The 18,181-nt window shown below is 35.6% G+C and overlaps 2 protein-coding genes across 3 annotated transcripts in view; one reads left to right on the plus strand and one right to left on the minus strand.

The window, feature by feature from the left end:
* Window positions 1-164: 164 nt before the first annotated feature.
* LOC114652029 (histone PARylation factor 1) lies at window positions 165-16,937 on the minus strand. 2 transcript variants are annotated; one of them, XM_028802188.2, is made up of 8 exons: window positions 16,771-16,937; window positions 15,268-15,436; window positions 12,335-12,521; window positions 10,855-10,953; window positions 8,240-8,390; window positions 5,184-5,271; window positions 2,788-2,960; window positions 165-352 (listed from the first exon to the last, which is right to left on the minus strand). In XM_028802188.2, the coding sequence occupies exons 2-8, from the start codon at window positions 15,329-15,331 to the stop codon at window positions 221-223; spliced, it is 894 nt and encodes a 297-aa protein (XP_028658021.1). In that variant the 5' UTR covers window positions 15,332-15,436; window positions 16,771-16,937; the 3' UTR covers window positions 165-220. The 2 variants fall into 2 exon arrangements, with proteins under 2 accessions (XP_028658021.1, XP_028658020.1); XM_028802187.2 differs by lacking the exon at window positions 16,771-16,937 and adding an exon at window positions 16,136-16,342.
* Window positions 16,406-18,181, plus strand: part of nek1 (NIMA-related kinase 1) — a 331,746-nt gene continuing 329,970 nt past the window's right edge. Inside the window, exon 1 of the mRNA XM_051927638.1 lies at window positions 16,406-16,597. The gene's annotated coding sequence lies outside the window, so the exon portion shown is untranslated. The remainder of the gene's footprint in view (window positions 16,598-18,181) is intronic.

The following is an 18,181-nucleotide window of genomic DNA, read 5'->3' on the forward strand; positions in this document are numbered from 1 at the left end:
ATGGGAGTTAAGTTTAGAAACCTTGTGTTGAAGCCTGATTATAGGATTTTCCTTTATCCACCAAACAAAACCTATGACATGGGATATACTGAGTGCATACTCAATAACTGAAACAATGTAAAAGGTATTTTAAAAATATTTTATTTATATAAAAAAAAAAAAAAAAGGACAGACTAAACAAATGACACAGATACATACAATTTGATACAGGATGTTTGTTTCATACAGAGAGCTGATCCAGATTCTCTAGATTCCGGTTGGCTAAATGTGCTTCAATAATTTCTGCAAAAAGATTTCTCTTGAGAAGATTGTAAGCCAATGGAAGAAGTTGTCCGATAACTTTATGAAAATACTAGGAGAGAAAAACATTTATTTAAGGCTGAGGCAGACCAGAGTAAGAGAATTTCAAAATAAAATGTTTTAGGTTAATTTGATTCATATTTTTGAAGAAATTAGAAATTCACCAAGATCTAATATCAATTTAACAGTAGTCTACATGTAATGTGGAAAAGAAAAAACTTCAACTTAAGTACAACATTAATGGCCACAGTTCATTATTTACATTGATAATTATTTAAAAAAAAAAAAAATTTAATGTGAAGAGGAATTTGCCAAACTCTGCAAAATGCAGAGTTGTATTCAAGTCAATGGCAAAACAGAAATAGTTGTGAGTGGATTAGGATGGTGCAATGCAATGATGGATTAATTGTTCCTAAAGGCTAGGGAAAACTCTGCCATCTTTCAACAATGCAAGACTGAATATTGTGGCCAAAAATAAGATCTGCACTCTAAGGAAACAGTGCAAACAACTGCACTATTATAAAAATGTTATTCCATGGTGCTCACAGAATTCCACTCTTAGGGCAAGGGTGCACATTAGCATTGCAATGAAGTAACAGTAGGGAACTTGCTTGCTCCATTGTCTGAAGTCACAGCACTGGGGGCAAAAGGAGATGGGGCGTACATGGAGGACGGAAGGCTTGAGTATTGATCAGCAGCACTTACACATGAAAGTTCTATGCATGGCTACAACAGTACAGCTCTGTGATGTCACACTGGCTTCACAAAGTTTGTCCAAAAAAAATATTCGTCAGCCACGGTCACAACCGAACACAGCATATAATTCATGAAAAAAGTTTTGCCAGATTTCACCAATAAACACTAATGTGCTGTTTTTTAAGGAGAGAGGATGGGTCGAGTAAAGTGCAAGCTGGAGGAGAGGTGGGACTACATAACACACAAGGAACAGCTCAAACATAGTAAAGGATTTATTACTATGACATGAGTCTAGTGTGTGACCACAGTTAATCCACCATTTTTCCAACTACTATCTGTGAAAATCTCTCTAAATGAGAGATCTCCAGACATGACAACGCAACCCAATGCATGACAATTTTTATCTCAACAAGTAGCACAGTGGTTAGCACTATAGCTACACAGCTCAGATCACATTTGTTACCACACTAATCTGTCCTAGTTCAGTATCTCTTTCCCCACTGTCCTCAACGCATATCACCTAAATTCCAGAACATTTCCACACTTGACAAAATTAAGGCATAACAGATTCAGTGAGGTTTGTTCATCACTGATCACCATCCATAATTATGTATTACTTTTAAAATTAGCCACACATCCAGGTGATATCGGGTATTTTACAAATGGTTCTACTAGGGAAAAAAAAAATTATATAGCTACTTGACACACTTCAAAACTTATTAAAAAGTAGGAATTTGCAAATTTTCTAGAGGATTACTGGATGAGGTTCAATATAAAAACATAAGAACAAAATTTCCAAAAGAACCAGGAATTATCTGTTCAACTGTTTCTCCAACAATTTATCTTCTAACTCAATCTAGTTCAGTGTTCAAAGGCCACACTTCCCAAATGATATTTTAAATATTAAATGAACAGCAGTCACTAGGGCTAGGATTTAGTACATGTATATGGTTTATAGGTTGTCCATGTGTCATGATTAAACTGCAATTTGATTTTATGTTGTAAAAGTACGACTGGTGTCAAATTATTTTCTTGGCACATCTTGGAGAAACAACATATGATATATTGCATACTACATATTAAGATGGGTGCCTTCAAAGAAAACAGTTTGGTACTTGGAGAACGTCCAGCAAAACTAAATGAAAATATTGTATAAATATTCACCATGATTCAAGTCTAATAAATTATAATGGTAGTTAAGTATTCGTAGAGTGCAGTGTTCAGGAGATACAATAATTTCAAAGTACTCCTGCAGCATACACTTTGCATTTTGTACCAAAGCAGTCATATGAAGGAGGACACCCTGAAACCTTAGTCTAAACAGAATTGATTCACATTGGCAGGAAGCATGAATAAATCTTTGGTATACATTTATATAAAATAGGTATGCGCTTTAGCCTGTTAACTTTAAAAAGTAGCTAATTTTTGATGCAAACCATGCACCAGGCTTGTTTGTAAATTAACTGAATAATGGAGAGACAATTTAAAACAGTTCTGAATAGGTCACCAGGTCAACGCAAGTGCTGCTCCCACACTTAGCTATGTAGGACAAAATAAGGAAAGGGAGGGGGAAACATGCAAAATTACTAGCAGACAATTGGTAAGGGGATTCAAACCCTGGATCACGGCTCAGTGAGACTGCAGTGCCCATGACCGCACTACTGTACAGACTGACATCTTCAGGGGGTATTAAAATTGCATGATTCATTAAGTTAGAATACAAAAACACTGAATTACGTAAACTGATGACCAGTTTTTGTTTTCTATAAATAAAGATGGTTAAAAACTTACATATGATCCGAAGCAGAACAAATCGATTCCTAATTCGAAGCCCATTCCATAATCACATTCATCATTGGCAAACTGAACATAAGTGATCATTTCTTGAATTGGGGCAAATGCCTTAATTCTTTCACCATCATTTGGTGCTTCAGCAATAACTCGACATATCTTTTTAAGACTAGCTGGTAGGAGGATAAAAATAAACAAAATTACACCCATTTGCAGTACAGGTAAAATAAGTAAAACACTAAACACCTAGAAGGCCATCTATGGAACCAAAACCCAAAATTGTAAAGTGTATTACATACAAAGCACCAAAAAATGTTATAGAAATAATTGCCAACTTCTCAAATGTATTGGAAAAACAAAATAAAGCTTGGAACCCTACATTACCTAGTTCCAATCCTGAAAGCCTACAGAATGACAGTTTTTCTGATTTTGTATAATACTTAGGTGTTCTACCACACTGCTAGTACAATTCATACCACAACTCATCCTCCACCTAGGAACCGTTAGGTTACTTATAGAATGATACCAAGAATCAGTTTTAGTCACAGTTCTTTAATGAAACAATTGTCCAACAACTTTTGGGCCGCTTGTCCCTGGCAATATCTACATAGGTGCCTTCTAGGTGATCATAGGAGCAAGTCAGCTAAACGAAGTTACCAGGTATGTCCAAAAAAACACCACATGCATCTCTGGAAAAGTCACGTAATGTGACTTGGCCTTAATGGGACATTCAGACTACAGTATAAAATTCAATCTCAGATGGAATATTTTTGTATATCAATTTAAAATCATTTTGCAAAAGATTCAAATCCAGTATGTCTGTGTACAGATTTCTATCCTCAATCTGCAAACTTAAATTCAACTTAGACAACCAAGAATACCTGCTACATGTGGACTTGAATTTTCAGGCATCCTGTACTGTAAGCAATGGCAAGTGCTAAAAATGCTGTTAGTGGAATCATCAGTGCTGAATCTGTACTTAGTAGCTAGTACACAAAACAGTAAAAGATTTGATGCACATTAATGGTTTAACAATTTCAGAATACCAAGGGGTATGATCTGTCTGCAAAAATTTGGGCTATATTGCAAGTTTATTTTTTCTCATTCACATTTCTCTAAAAAAACTGAATTTGCAACAAACAAGTAGAACAGGTAGCTTTCTGTTTAACCTCAAATTCTAGCAGGTAGCTATGGTCAGTTCAATCATAAATAGTGTCTAGGGGTCGCTACTTGCAAAGGGGCCTTAGCATATATAAGAAAGTGAGATATTTAAAAAAAAAAAAAAAAAAAAAAACATCAACAGATCACCGACTGGTACTCACAGCAACGCTTTATCCAGCACCCATCCCTATCCCGCTTAATGATTATAAATCTATACAATCCAACTTAAATAAAAAAAAAATTTTTAAAAGAAAAATGTGTAGAGCACATTCAAAGCAAGTGTCTGATTGGTCACTTTTATGTGATCACATATTCAATATGTTACCATTGCTCAACACAGAAAAAGGCAAGTTGGTCATGTACAGCGTTAGCCCAGTGGTGTAACAAAAGGGTAAAAGGCTAAAAGCAAAAGACACTGTTTTGCTGAAAACATTGGCAGCATAAAGAAAAAGAGAAATAAAGCAAATTGCCAATATAGTTGCTTCTAGCAGCAATCTTCACTCCATTAACACAGACATTGAACAACAATGTGGAAAACAATACTGCAAGAAAAAGTGACTAAATTAAGATCTTGTGGAAAACACAAGAAAATGGCATCAAGCATGAAATGTAACATATATTTCATGAATGCCAACATTTTATTAATTCTGTTTAAGTGACCAACTTTATAGTCCTTAAATGTGTGTAATCAACTGTCAACTCGAAATATGACTGAAAGAATGTTTGGAAAAGAAATTAAAATCAATTTCTCACAAAAATGAGCCAATACCAACAAAAGTTAAAACAGGTAGGGCAGCGAATTTAGGTTATTACTTCTATCAAAGCCACCCAGATTCACTCTACAATACAAAATAATTGCCCTATGATATAGAAATTTAAATAATTACATTGAGATATTTGTACAGGTAACAGTCCATAAAAAATAATCTAAAATTAATTTCTCCCATCTATTTTCCAAACCCTCTTATTCCTATTCAGGATAACTAACCCAGGCAGCATCCTTACAGGACACATTCTCACAAGGCCAATTTAGCACTGGTAATCAATCACATTAACATTCACATTTGTGGAATGCAAAAATGAAAACCTACTGAGTCAATTGCCAGGTCCTGAATTTTAACTATTTTTACTGCATCTATGACTCAAATTCCACAAAATAAAAATGATACACACAATATTTTGTTATGCTATAAAAACCCCGGCATATAATCGGGGAGAAAAAAAAATATTCTTACCATCTGATTCAGAAAGTTCTCTGTAACCAACACCATTTTCATCTACTGGAACCACTATACCTGCTCCATGAAATGTCTTAGAAACAACCTTTAAAATATATGTTATATGGGGTCAGACATTTCACTGAAGTTAACTAAAACATAGAGCTCAAGCATACAGTAGATGAAGACATTTCAATAGCTTTATACATTAAAATTTCTCAAGTATAGGTACCTCTACATAAAGATCTGCCAAAGCATAAACAACCCACAGTCCATACAAAACATTACTGTGCCGCCATGCATCTTTAAAACATATTTCAGTTCCAAATGAAGTTGACTGTGGCAACAATACTATATTTGTTGTTTTTTTGCCATACATTGCTAGAAGTGTTAATGTAATTTCAAACCAATTCTACTGTCTTCAAATTAGTTCAGCATGGAATGGACTTTAACATGGAAAATTTCCCAGAAATTAACTGTATAAAGCAGCATTTCCCAAACTATGGGTCGCGACTGAATGTTGAGTGGGCCCTGAAACATAAGACGATATTCTGACCGATCGGGCTAACAGCCGGACGTCTTTTGTTTTTGTGACATTCTCGCGTTGTGTTGTGTTCGTTAGCGTACGCCCTTATAATCTTTTTAAAAACAATTATTAACGTTTGAATATAATAATGGAAAAGTGGTTGAAACGGATAGCAAAAACTACGTCGCCGCCGCCGGTTGATTGTGATGAAAAGACAGAAGATGTTCTTATAAATGACAAAAGTGGCACTGAGGCTGACTTCCAAGCTCCCTCAACGAGTTCGCATGAATCGAAACGACGGAAAGTTGTAAGAAAATATGACCCTGAATATCTAAAACTAGGATTCACTTGGAATCATGATACGATAGAGCCGCGTCCTCAATGCGTGATTTGCTACGAAATATTAGCGAACGAAAGTATGCGCCCAAGTAAGTTGACGCGTCATATAGAAACGAAGCATTCCCATTTTACGAATAAGCCAGTAGATTTTTTTCAAAGAAAATTGTTGGATATGAAATCTTCAAAAAATATTGTTTCACATTTCATTAATATTAATGAAAATGCTGTATATGCCTCGTACCTCATTAGCTTAAGGATCGCCAGAGCAGGAAAGCCTCATACCATTGGCGAAGATTTAGTGTTACCATCAATTAAAGATGCTGTTGGAGCGATGTTTGGAGAAAAAGAAGTAAAGGAAATCGAGCGCACACCACTGTCCAATAATACTGTTGCACGACGAATCGACGAAATGGCTGAATGGGCAGAGGACGAATTAATCCGGAGGGTAGTTTGTAGTAAATATTATACGCTACAACTAGATGAGTCTACTGACGTGCAAGGCCTATCTCAACTACTTGTTTTTGTGCGTTATATATGGCAAAACGATGCGCATGAAGATATCTTGTTCTGCAAGCCAATTAGTCGTGGAACGGCCAAGGAAATTTTCAATGCAATTGATTCCTATATAAGAGAGAAAGGTTTACAGTGGAAGAACTGTTTCGGTATATGCACTGACGGTGCGCGGGCTATGCGCGGGAAAAATAGCAGTGTCGTTACAAGAGTTCTTAAACAAAGCCCCTGTGCTTTGTGGACACACTGTAGCCTTCACAGAGAAGCACTGGTTTCAAAAGAATTACCTAATGATTTCAAAACAGTACTAAATACAGCTGTGAAAATTGTAAATTATATTAAAACAAAACCCTTACAAGCACGTTTATTTCAAAAGCTGTGTGAAGAAATGGGTAGTCTTCATACATCTCTTCTTCTGCATACGGAGGTACGTTGGTTATCCAGGGGGAAAGTACTGACATGATTAGTGGAATTACGCAATGAAGTTACAATTTACTTGGAAGGAAAAACTGAATATATTGAATCTCTACTGGACAAAGAATTCATTCTCAAGCTCACATACTTGGCGGATATTTTTTCGAAATTAAACGAACTCAATTTGTATTTGCAAGGTTCAAACGAATCAGACATTTTTGTAGTTCACGATAGAATTAGAGTGTTTATGAAAAAGCTTATGTTGTGGAAAAGTTGTATTGAGGATGGCAAGTATGATTGTTTTGAAACTCTTGAAACTTTTATTATAGAAAACCAAGTGCAGCCAAAGACGAACGTACTGTCTGCAATTTCCACTCATTTATCATTGTTAAAAAATAACTTTGATGCCTATTTCGGGGAAGACATGAAAAAGCTCGACTCGTTGAATTGGATTTGTAACCCATTTCAAGACCGCCTACCAAGTGGTATGTCAACAAAAGCAAGTGAAGAACTCATTGATTTATCAGAAGATACGTCACTGAAAAATAGTTTCAATCGCAAGCAGTTAACGAAATTCTGGCTCTCAGTTGCTGGGAACTATCCTTGCCTGTTTGATGAAGCTACAAAAGTCCTCCTCCCCTTCAGTACCTCATATCTATGTGAGGCCGGATTTTCAGCTATGATCAGCATTAAAACTAAATACCGAAATAAATTGGACGTATCAAACTCACTGCGATTAAAAGTAACTGAAATTGAAGTTGATGCTAAAGCTGTAATGATAAAAAAATAGGAAACAAATACACCCTTCTCATTGAAATAACAGTCCTTGTAGGTATTTAAGTAATAAAAAATTGTAACTTAAAGTTGTTTTTTTTTCTTATTTGAAAAGTCCTTCATTCATATTGGTGACACTTAAATTTCCATAGTGACTGTTTGTGAGCTTAAGTACAATATATGTTGTCTGTGATGATAACAAATTAAAGTCAAATGAAAAAAATACTTTAAACAAAATAAACAGCCCGAACAAATAAGACACCATTAAGTAGTTCCGCGACTCGCTACTAGGGAATCTGAGCGTTACCAATATTTTATGCCCCCTTTTTAAGACGGCTAAGAGGTGGGTCCCGAATTTGGCAGTTTTTGTTAGGTGGGTCGGAGCCCAGTCAAGTTTGGGAACCACTGGTATAAAGCAATGTAAAAAAGTAACAGGAACACAGTCCAATTACATTTCTGAACATAAAATTGAAGACATTTTTTATTCATAACTTAAAAAAAACACTTTTACCTTTTTATCCCTTTCCTTTATTTCTCTGGATTTTTGCTCTAATGAACACCCCAACATTTCAGCAGTCTTTACTATTTCCTCGTCTAGATTGCGCAAGGTAGCAGATTTTTTTTTGTCAGTGCATTCCTTAAGTTTTTTCAATATCAATAATCTGGTGGTAAAAAAGTAGATTTAGAGAGAAGTCAACCACACTAACCTAGGTTGTATAATATTATTTATCCTTACTTATTTCTACATTCCTTTACAACTTTCCTCTAGTTTCATTACAAGTTAGGTATCACAACACAATTAGGAAAATTCAAATACATGTACAAACTGCTATCCCGGGGCCTCGTGTATAAACGGTGCGTACATACAAAAATTGTTGCGTACTCCCATTTCCACACTCCAATCGCGATGTATAAAACCTAAACTTGGCATAAAGCCACGCACATTTTCACGCTAGCTCAAACCCTGGCGTACGTATAACCGTTCTCCACCTGGTTTTGCAAACGGGCGGCACCCAGCGTCAAAGCAGTGCTTTTGTTCCAGTGTGGTTTCCCTTTCTTTTTTAGATCCACATCCTTGACGCAGCTTTATCATATACACTGAAATTAACCGCATATTGTTTATTAGTTTAAGGCATCTGATTGTAATGAACCTGTAACAATACAATGGTCCACGGAATGGCCAAACTATTCCAAATACCATAGCTGCTTTAGCGTTGTTACTCTCACTGCACCTTCTTTCAGCTGCTCCTGTTAGGAGTTGCCACAACGGGTCATCTTTTTCCATATTATTCTCTGCACCACTCGGAGTATTTATATCACTGTATCAGAGTATGGAATCACAGCTCTACAGCAGCTGATCAGAAAGAGAATTATCAGTATACAGCATCTAACACACGCTGCCCATTTTGAACTGCTCTCATACAGCAAATGCTTCAGAACCTTTCCTGTATTGACCTCGTGTTTCAGAAACAGTTTCTTCCCAAGAACTATAAACGCAATCAATCAGTCCATCAAGTGCTCCTTGTAGAACTGTTTGTACAATTACCTAACTGTAAACTTGCGATAGTTATAATATTGTACAACCTGAGCCACTTTAGCGCGTATTTACATATGATGACAATATTTTTAATATGAAATGCAGCAAAATCCGTTTATTATACAGATAAAACTAACTTCATTTAAATAATCTATATTGTTAATAAAACATGTGAGGACACAGTGTTGCAGCGCTAGCAAGGAGCTGGCGCACCGTTCACGGATTGTTCCTAACTCTCGCTGTATTCTTGCTGGGACTGGCGCGACACTGGATAGATACTTCAATGTTCCTTAAAAGTTTTGAAGAATCGGCATTCTCAGCTTACAGATGGCTTAACGTCTATTACAGAGTGGATTGTGTGGCGATTGGGTATTTGGAGAAAAAAAAGGAAGGACAGTAATTGCGGGTTAGTATGTTTGAAAGAGACAGTACTGCTGCAATAAATTACTTCAAAAGGTCACACACGGCACAGCAAGCATCTTGTGTTCAGGAACAATCTCTGGACAGGGCGCCGGCTCATCACTATCACTGCGCCACCGTGCTCCCATGTTTAATAACATGCTTTAATTCCTGTCATCATGAAAATATCAAGTATACATCTCAGTATTTTAATTATTCAGAGAGTTGTAATATCACGAATCTAACGGATTCTGTGTCCTGTCGGAGGAAGAGAAAGCCCGTTTAAAAAAGCACATAGAAGAGCAAATGCAAAACAAAGCTTTTAACGTGCTACTTTAGTTACGATGGGATTTGAGAAACTAGTAAATTAAACGATTTTAAGATTAAGTTTATGATGTTCTACTTTAATGACTAAATAAACTCTGTGATTAAAGTGGAAATTTCGAGATTAAAGTTGACATTGAAATTTTTCACCTCCACTGTGTGACAATTTTTTTTCTTCGTTTCTCTGTACCCCAATAAGCTTTCATACAACACTCAGACGGTGGTCTATGACTTAACTTTTCATGGTGACTTTGGTATTTGACAACTTCTTATTCATTTCGGGCACTGTGTGACTTTGTGAACTTGACCTTTTGAGTTTCTCCGACACTCTGTCACTTGATCAACTTCCTTTTGTTGTTTACACCAGTTTAAACCAACAAATAGTACGTTTTTCCTTGCCTCCACTTGGTATTCGCTGAAATTCTTCTATCTTTCCCCCTGCTTTTACCACTGCCTTTTCACAGAATGCGGAGCTTTAGGACTATTTATATTGATTTGCATATTCAAAGAGGCGTTATTCTGGAAGGAGTTGGGGAGTGGTGGCAGGCATGTGTATTACTTTTTACTCTGACTGGGCTTTATGGAGCAGAAGAACGTGGAAGTCGGCGTTCACAGAGATTTATGCATCTGGATTTTTTTGTGCGTACGAACATTTCCGCTTTTGTCCTTATGCCATGTTTTAGTGTGAATTCTACGCACTGCTTTATGCATGAGGCCCCTGGTGATTTGTGTGCAATTTCATCATCTTTATAATGCAATGCAACTTTATTAATCATGGATTATGCAACACACACACACAAAATAAGACTGATAAGTCTCTTTTTGTTTGGAAGGTTCTAATAGTAAAACATAAAAAGCCATCTTACCTAACTGCAACAAACACGTTGCCACCCATCTGGGATATAGAACAGCCTTTTTTTGCTTCATTTGAACCAACAAAAGCAGGAAGTTCTTCCGGAGAATCCCTTTTATTATAATAATAATAATAATAATAATAATTAAGAACAACAACAACTTGGGAATTCCAGACAACAGACAAAACAACAAAATATATTTATTGCAGACAGCATCACTATTCAGACACATAACTAAATTCATGTATAGCCATTTTTTTTTTCCTTTTAAAATACAAGTTTTTAGTTTATAAATTATTCTACTTCATCATAAAAATGAAATAGGGCATCATGGGTTACCTAAGAGCATATGCAATTGTGTACAACATGAAGGATTTTTAATACTACTATAAACAGCAACAGATTGATATTTTACTTTCTTCAGAGTGCTGCGATAATCTGACACAATGCAAGAATTATCACTAAGAAACCAGGCCATTGCAGGGGTACACACGAAAGCTGCCCCTCTGATGAAAACCAAACACCATTTATACAGTTATTCTAGGCAGCATTAAAATGGAACACTGGATTCCAAACCTATACAGCTTCATTACACAAACTTGGACTACATGCATTTTGTTTTTAAGTCTGACAAATACTGCTACAATCAAAGACAGCAATGGCACTGTAGCATCTAACGTCAGTTTATAGTATTGATTTTTATCTTGACAATTTCTGAAACAAGTAGCTAGGCAAAGGGTAACTACTTTTTTTTTTAATAATAAAATAAAAAGGTAAAGCAATTAAAGGCGTCTAAAAAATTTTCTTGCCATACAAAGTTACAATGCAACTTTTTTTTTTTTTAATTTAACAAAATCTGTCAAATATTTGACAGCACATAATAGGTGGAATGTATATTAAACTTAAACGGGACTAGTTTCTCTTGTTTGAATTATAGGTGAAAGGCCTGTTATACAATTGAATAATTAGAAATGCTAGAAATTAGAAATTATATTTAATTATATGTTAATAAAAAGCAAAGGCAAGCCTTTTATAAACAGCTGTCTGGCCTAAAGGAATATTTTGTTACCTAGATGTACTTAATTACAAATCAACTTTAAAAAGTGATGACCATAGCTTCTTCTGTTTTTCTTTGGAAAGTGTCTTTGTATACATGTGGGTATATACATACATAAAGTTATTTTCTAAGAATGTTCTTAACCAAAAATTGAAAACACTACTGTAGTTTCAGTTGTTAATTAATCTATGCACTGTGTCTCTTGTAAAGAATGGACTTAAAAGGCTCTTCATATTACTTTCCTGTAATTTGTTTATGATGCTATTCTGTGAAACAGTTTGTATATAAAATAAGGTTGACTGACAAAATACTACCAATGATAGATAAAGAACACAGAGAAGTGCACATTTCCACAGAAAAGAACAAGCTTATATGGTCACCAAATTTCTTCCGCCACTCAATTACATAAACATTCAATACCAATTAATCATTTACCTGTAATAACCTAAGTGGAACTCAGTTGGATTTTTTTCTACTGCAAATGTTTGAAATTCAGGTGGATCATAGTAGTATCTCCAGTGAAGAAAATAATTTGGTTTTACGTTCTTTGTAGTCTTGTGTTTTCCGGCTAAGATGTCATAAGGACCAACCAGCTGGATGCCTAGGCTAGACTTCAGTGCATCTGCAAATAAAAATTACATATTTAGCGGATATATAATCTGTTCCACTATGTAAGATGAATCCTCATTTACCATTATTTTAAATGGAAAATATTTTAAGTTTTGCTGCCTCCAAAATGACCCCACTCTTGTTCAAACAGCCTTATAACATTAAATAGCTAAGAAGACAGGTTTCCTTGGTTTTATCACTTCAAATATAATATTTAAAGAAACAGCTTTTCAATCTTTCTTGGGCTTTTCCTACTATTTCATTATCTTTTTTTGGATCCACAATGCATCAGCTGGAAGAATGACTGAGACTATGATTGTAAGACTGCAATATCTATACCATATACATTTTGTGACTGCAGTAAAGTGTGTTTTGAATGAATGAATAAGAGGATGATCAAGTTTAGCGCTGGTGGTGCATATCTAACAATCATCTTGAACAAAATGTGTTTTTATATGTTCATAATACAAAAGAAAGGGGGTAAATAAAAGACTGTCTTTGTATACAAGAATTCTTGTAATGGGGTTATAATTCAGGGGAATCCTGCAAATAAACTTGCATGTCAGAACTATACAATTGTATTTTATAAGAAAGATTATTAAAATAGTTATTACTTTAATTATTCCTGACTTTAAAAATATATACAATGTATGTCTTTGAGCTTTAAAGATCTCTGAACTTTATACTTTTGTTCAAATTTCAAAACAAGCAATATATAATTAACAAATTAGCTACTATTAAGTGTTGTTATGGATGGCTGTAAAGAAGCAAAAATCACTACGGAAGACTATTACAAGTGACATTTCTTACTAAAAGCATTTCAGGCTATTTTACAGCTAAAACACCAAGGTTTAAATAAATATCTGAGGAGGGAAAACTGTTGGAAATGGCTTCCAATTAAAAAAAAAAACTTAGGAGCTTTTCTTTAGTTAATAAATCCTATGCAATCAATGACAATTTTTCCCCAAAGCAATAAATACAGTTAACAGTGAAACTTTAGTTTTTTTTATTATTTCAGTTTAAAAAATAAATTCTTAGCAATTGGTAGGTTTTTACATTCAAGTTAATTTTTTGGAACATATTTTTATTAAGCTTTCTGAGCATCACAACAAATAATCCCTCTACTTAAAATCTGTGTTACAACTTTCTGGAAAGCGATACAGCTGCTAATTTCCCCAGTTCAAAGAAAAGAATGTTCACCAATTAAGAGTGACCAGTGTTTTAACAGACTCTACTGATGCATGAATAATTAGAAAACACAAAGTGTGCTGTGTACTGTTCAATTTAATTTCTCTCTGAATAGTACCTGCTTGTCTAAACAGCCGAGTAATCACTCTGCTTCATCAAATACTCAGTTTGAACCTCATTTCACACTTCAGGAAAAACCTTACCTCAGGTCTGATTGTATTAAAATGTCTGAAATAAGATTGACTTAAGCTGTTAAGTGTTTCACTTTACAAATGGGCACTCTTGTCTGAATAAAGTAGCCCCATGACACTGCCGCCGCCACCCCCCCTCATAAAAGTGCAGACAGGTATAGAAAGAACACATTTGTTTACATTTAAATTACTTACAGAAAGTGTTCAAAATAGTCTATTAACAAAATAATAAAAGCAGCAAGCAAACTGATCTAACGCCTACGTCAGGAAGATGCAGATTTACATTCCTAATACAATTTCTCCCGAGAAAGGCACTGATTTCTGGAAAATGTGTGAACTGGTACCTTGGACAAGTTGTTAATGAGTTAATCTTACATTAAATATACTAATTTAATACATTTGCCATTGCCAGAAATTCACGAATCGGCATAAACACTAACGTATTTCTACATTTTGCAAACCCAGGGGGGAGGGGTAAAAAAAAAAAAAAAAACTATTCCATAATGTATCAATTGTTCAATCCTTTTACACAATTGCTCAGAAATATGAAGAAATAGGCTAGTAAAAGAAACTGAATGAATAGGAGAATAAAAGATGCAGTGCAGGTCTTTATCAAACTACAGACAGAAGATCTTGGTTATGAGGCAGATAAATCTTGCTTCTTTCTTTACAAGAGATGCTGCACTATAGACTAGTCATGAAAGTAAAATGCAACTTCAATCATTTGTCTAGTTACTATTAATTTTGCATCCATCCTTCACTTAAAAAATGCAAGTGTTTTTTTATACATACACCCATTTCTTGACCAGCTTGTACTAAGACAGTACACCCATCTTGGAAGGAACTGGTAGAGGAATGAAGCCAAATGGAGTGTTTGATTCACTGTTACAATTCAGAGATGTGTTCTGTAGCTTCAATTGGATTAGCAATACAACTCTGGTACAAATAACTTCAAATACTGACATAAAACATACTGGAGATTGACTTTGTACAATACTCCATTAAGTAATTCATGCAGTTATTAAGTACACTTCGCTATGCCTTTGGCTGAACTGAAACTACTACACATCATCCATTCTCAAACACCCCCCCCCCCCCCAATGTGTGCATGTATTTTGCACTGGGATGCTACCTAAGACAGCATATTTTGACTGTAAATAAAACACACAAACATACACGATCATATTACCTCTGAACTACTAACTGAAAGGATTAGGAAACGTGTATACCAAATATTAAAAGATACAAAGCTTCTTCAAATCGGATATACATCTTTGGTACAAGTTCCTCAAAACAAAAGTACAGTATTGTTTAGGTGTGAATAATCTAGTACTAACACATTAATTTCTGCAATCCAACGCCTAGTTAATAGTCACCTACCACAAGGTTTCTGAGGATACAGTTTTTTGCAAAAAACCCAGAAGTGATAGAAATCCGCAGGCATTTCAAACTGATACAGGCGCTCCACCTGCTGTCGGAGTTCCGCAGCCACATCTGGTGGATCACACTGCCGGCCCTTTTTGACGTCCACATTGGCAACTTCCAATTTCTAATAACAAAAATTGAAAGCAAATATTTCGAAATGTGTCAATAGACATATATAGTCTGCAATGTCAGTGCTATAACTTATAATTACCAAAACTGAATGTTAGATTGATTTGATCATTTCATCCATCTTCTCAGACAATGTACAACTAGTGCAATATAAAAAATAAATAAATAAAGGCAACCAATGCCAATCTTTCCAGGAACTCACTTTATTCTGCTGTACACCGTTAGTAAGTCAGACACAATAACAGCACGCAAAATTTCACAAATTAATGGATTCAAAATAACTTTGTAAACAAGCGCTAAGCCACGCTTGTCCCAAATGAGCTTGCATCGCCACAGCTGGCCAGCTAATAACATACAAGGTGGGAAGAGAGTTCAAACAATAAGAGAAAATATATCCGCATAAAATGCATTTATTTACTCCACTGCACAACGGAAGGGCTCTCGTCCTTAAACGCACATTTAAAAATAAAAAAAAACATGTTCGCAAAGGATTTCTGACTTGCAACGTTTCATACCCGGTAAATTTAACAGATTAATATTGCTTTGCGGCTTGCCTATCGTTTACCTAGAGGCGCAGTCATTACAGCTTGTAAAAAGATGCAGGTATTAATATTACCCAACCACGACGTTGTTACTGAAGAAAATGCCCCCACTGCATCTTCTACGTTACACACACGCTGCCTTTAACTTTTACCTGCTGCTGTTGTTGCTGTTGTTGTTGCTGTTGCTGCTGCTCCTTAGATTTTCTCTTGCCACGAGAAGCCATAACTCTCTCTCCCGCGCCTTTCCTGCAATATTTTATGCTGCCAGTCAGTGTTGCGTAGTCTCGCGAGAAGGTGAACGGAGAAAATTTTGAAGGATATTCCACTCGTTAGGACTAACTCACTTGTGCAGGGGTGGCCGGAAGATATGGGCGGAGTAAAGAAAATGACGACAACAGAAGGTCAAGTTGCTTGGAGGGAAGGCTCGCCAATGAAACGACGATGCGAAAAGAACGAAAACAGAAGAGCGGCGCTAGCAAGTTGTCTGAAGAAAATACTCTTTCAGTTATTATGGTTGATGAGTTAACGAAATTGTGAAATCTGTTCGACGTATGTATGACTTTAGAAAAACCAACCACAAAGAATAATATAATTGAAAAGCAGCAAATAATGACGTAGGTGTTTAACACTGCTGTACGCAGTAATTACGAAGGCAGTAGGGCGATAACTTTGTGATTGATAAAACAATCTTTGATTAGCTGTTCATACTATGTATGGCGTAAAGCCAAGTTAAATTTCAGTTGTTAGGTATTCAATGCTGTAGCATGCATTTTAAGTAGTAACATACCTGTTCACCCCATTTCAGTTGTGAATAACTTTTTCAAAAGTCAGCTTTCTCGTGTGCAGAGCATTCTTGATATGAAGGTTTGAGCTTGTACTGAAGATAGGGACCACTGTCTAGCAGCTAAACATTTACAGCTGTAGCCAAACTGAAAGTGACACTCACAGACAATAACTGCTTCCTTATCCTGTTTATACCATTCCACATAAGGGGAGGTGCATCTTCTAGAATGCATGGCCGTGCTGCTTATCCCATATTAACCCCTCGAGAGACTGGAGAGCAGCCTTTTTACTATCAATCTTTAACCTCGTTCCGCCTTTCACACGAAAGTCGGTATTTAAAGTCTGGTTTAGTAAGAATTCTAAACTTAAAGCTAAGAGCGCATCTCACCCTTATCGACTTTTCAAAATGGTATTCTTGTTTCAGAGTATCATACTGTTTTTGTACTTTAATGATTGTTGTTTATTTTTACGAATGTGTATCAGCATTGTCATTTCAGTTTACATCACTAGCTATCGGCTGATACATTTTCTGAACCCACTTATTTCAGTTGTAGGGTCAGAGGAGAGTGGCCCCTATTTGATCAACCCTGAAAGCAGGGCAGAAAGCAACCATTGACCAGGCACACATCTGTCTGAACTCTGAATTTAACTAAAGGAAATAATTGACATCTCTCAACAAACAAATAATAATTTCTAAGAAATTCAATGTTTTGGTTTAGCTCCCCAACAAGCAATGTTTCTTTCTGTAAAACACAGTTTCTCTTCAGACATACTGACCAAAAAGTTTCACCTTTTACTGTTTATAGATCCTTAATTCAGAGCTCTTTATGTTCATCTACATGCACTTTGATAAAGCTGAGGTGAGCATGCATGTTATCATTAGTGAACAGTAGTTTTTACTTAGCTGCTGTTCCTTTGATCTGTTTTTCCCCAGTGACTTTCTAATAGACGAATTATGAACACTGATACTAATCAAGGCAATGCATACAGATCTTAGTATTTCGTTCTAGGGTTCTTTGTGATTTCATAAAGAAATTATACAAATACACAATCTTGCATTTCATATTTGTTTATTTAGACCTTCTTCATCAATTATTGGATGAAGATTAGATGACATTTTAAGATCCATTCTTGCAGGAATTGTAGAAATTTCAAAGGGTTCACACTTTCCTCCCCAAAAATAAAGCTGGGTAGATGTTATCAAGAATACCAGAATTTAAATGCCTGTAAATTACAGTCTGTTTGCTTGTTTGTTCTTTATGCACATCTTTCTTTTCATTAAGCCACAGACTTGAAATTTGGCACACAGGTAAAACGCTTGCTTTTACACCATGAAATCTGGAATTGATTCCTAGCCATTATATATGATGTTTTCTTTAATCAAGAACTTCCCTCACTATTTTTGTCATGGTCCC

This window comes from Erpetoichthys calabaricus, chromosome 5 (genome assembly GCF_900747795.2).
Source record: "Erpetoichthys calabaricus chromosome 5, fErpCal1.3, whole genome shotgun sequence".
Lineage (NCBI taxonomy): Eukaryota > Metazoa > Chordata > Cladistia > Polypteriformes > Polypteridae > Erpetoichthys > Erpetoichthys calabaricus.

Coding starts and splice junctions, on each gene's coding strand:
- LOC114652029 (XM_028802187.2), bottom strand. CDS start 16,207: ATGGCTTCTCGTGGCAAGAGAAAATCTAAGGAGCAGCAGCAACAGCAA. Junction 12,522..15,267: donor GTATCCTCAGAAACCTTGTG/GTAGGTGACTAT, acceptor TTTTATTTGCAG/ATGCACTGAAGTCTAGCCTA. Junction 2,961..5,183: donor AGAACTTTCTGAATCAGATG/GTAAGAATATTT, acceptor TCCTCCTACCAG/CTAGTCTTAAAAAGATATGT.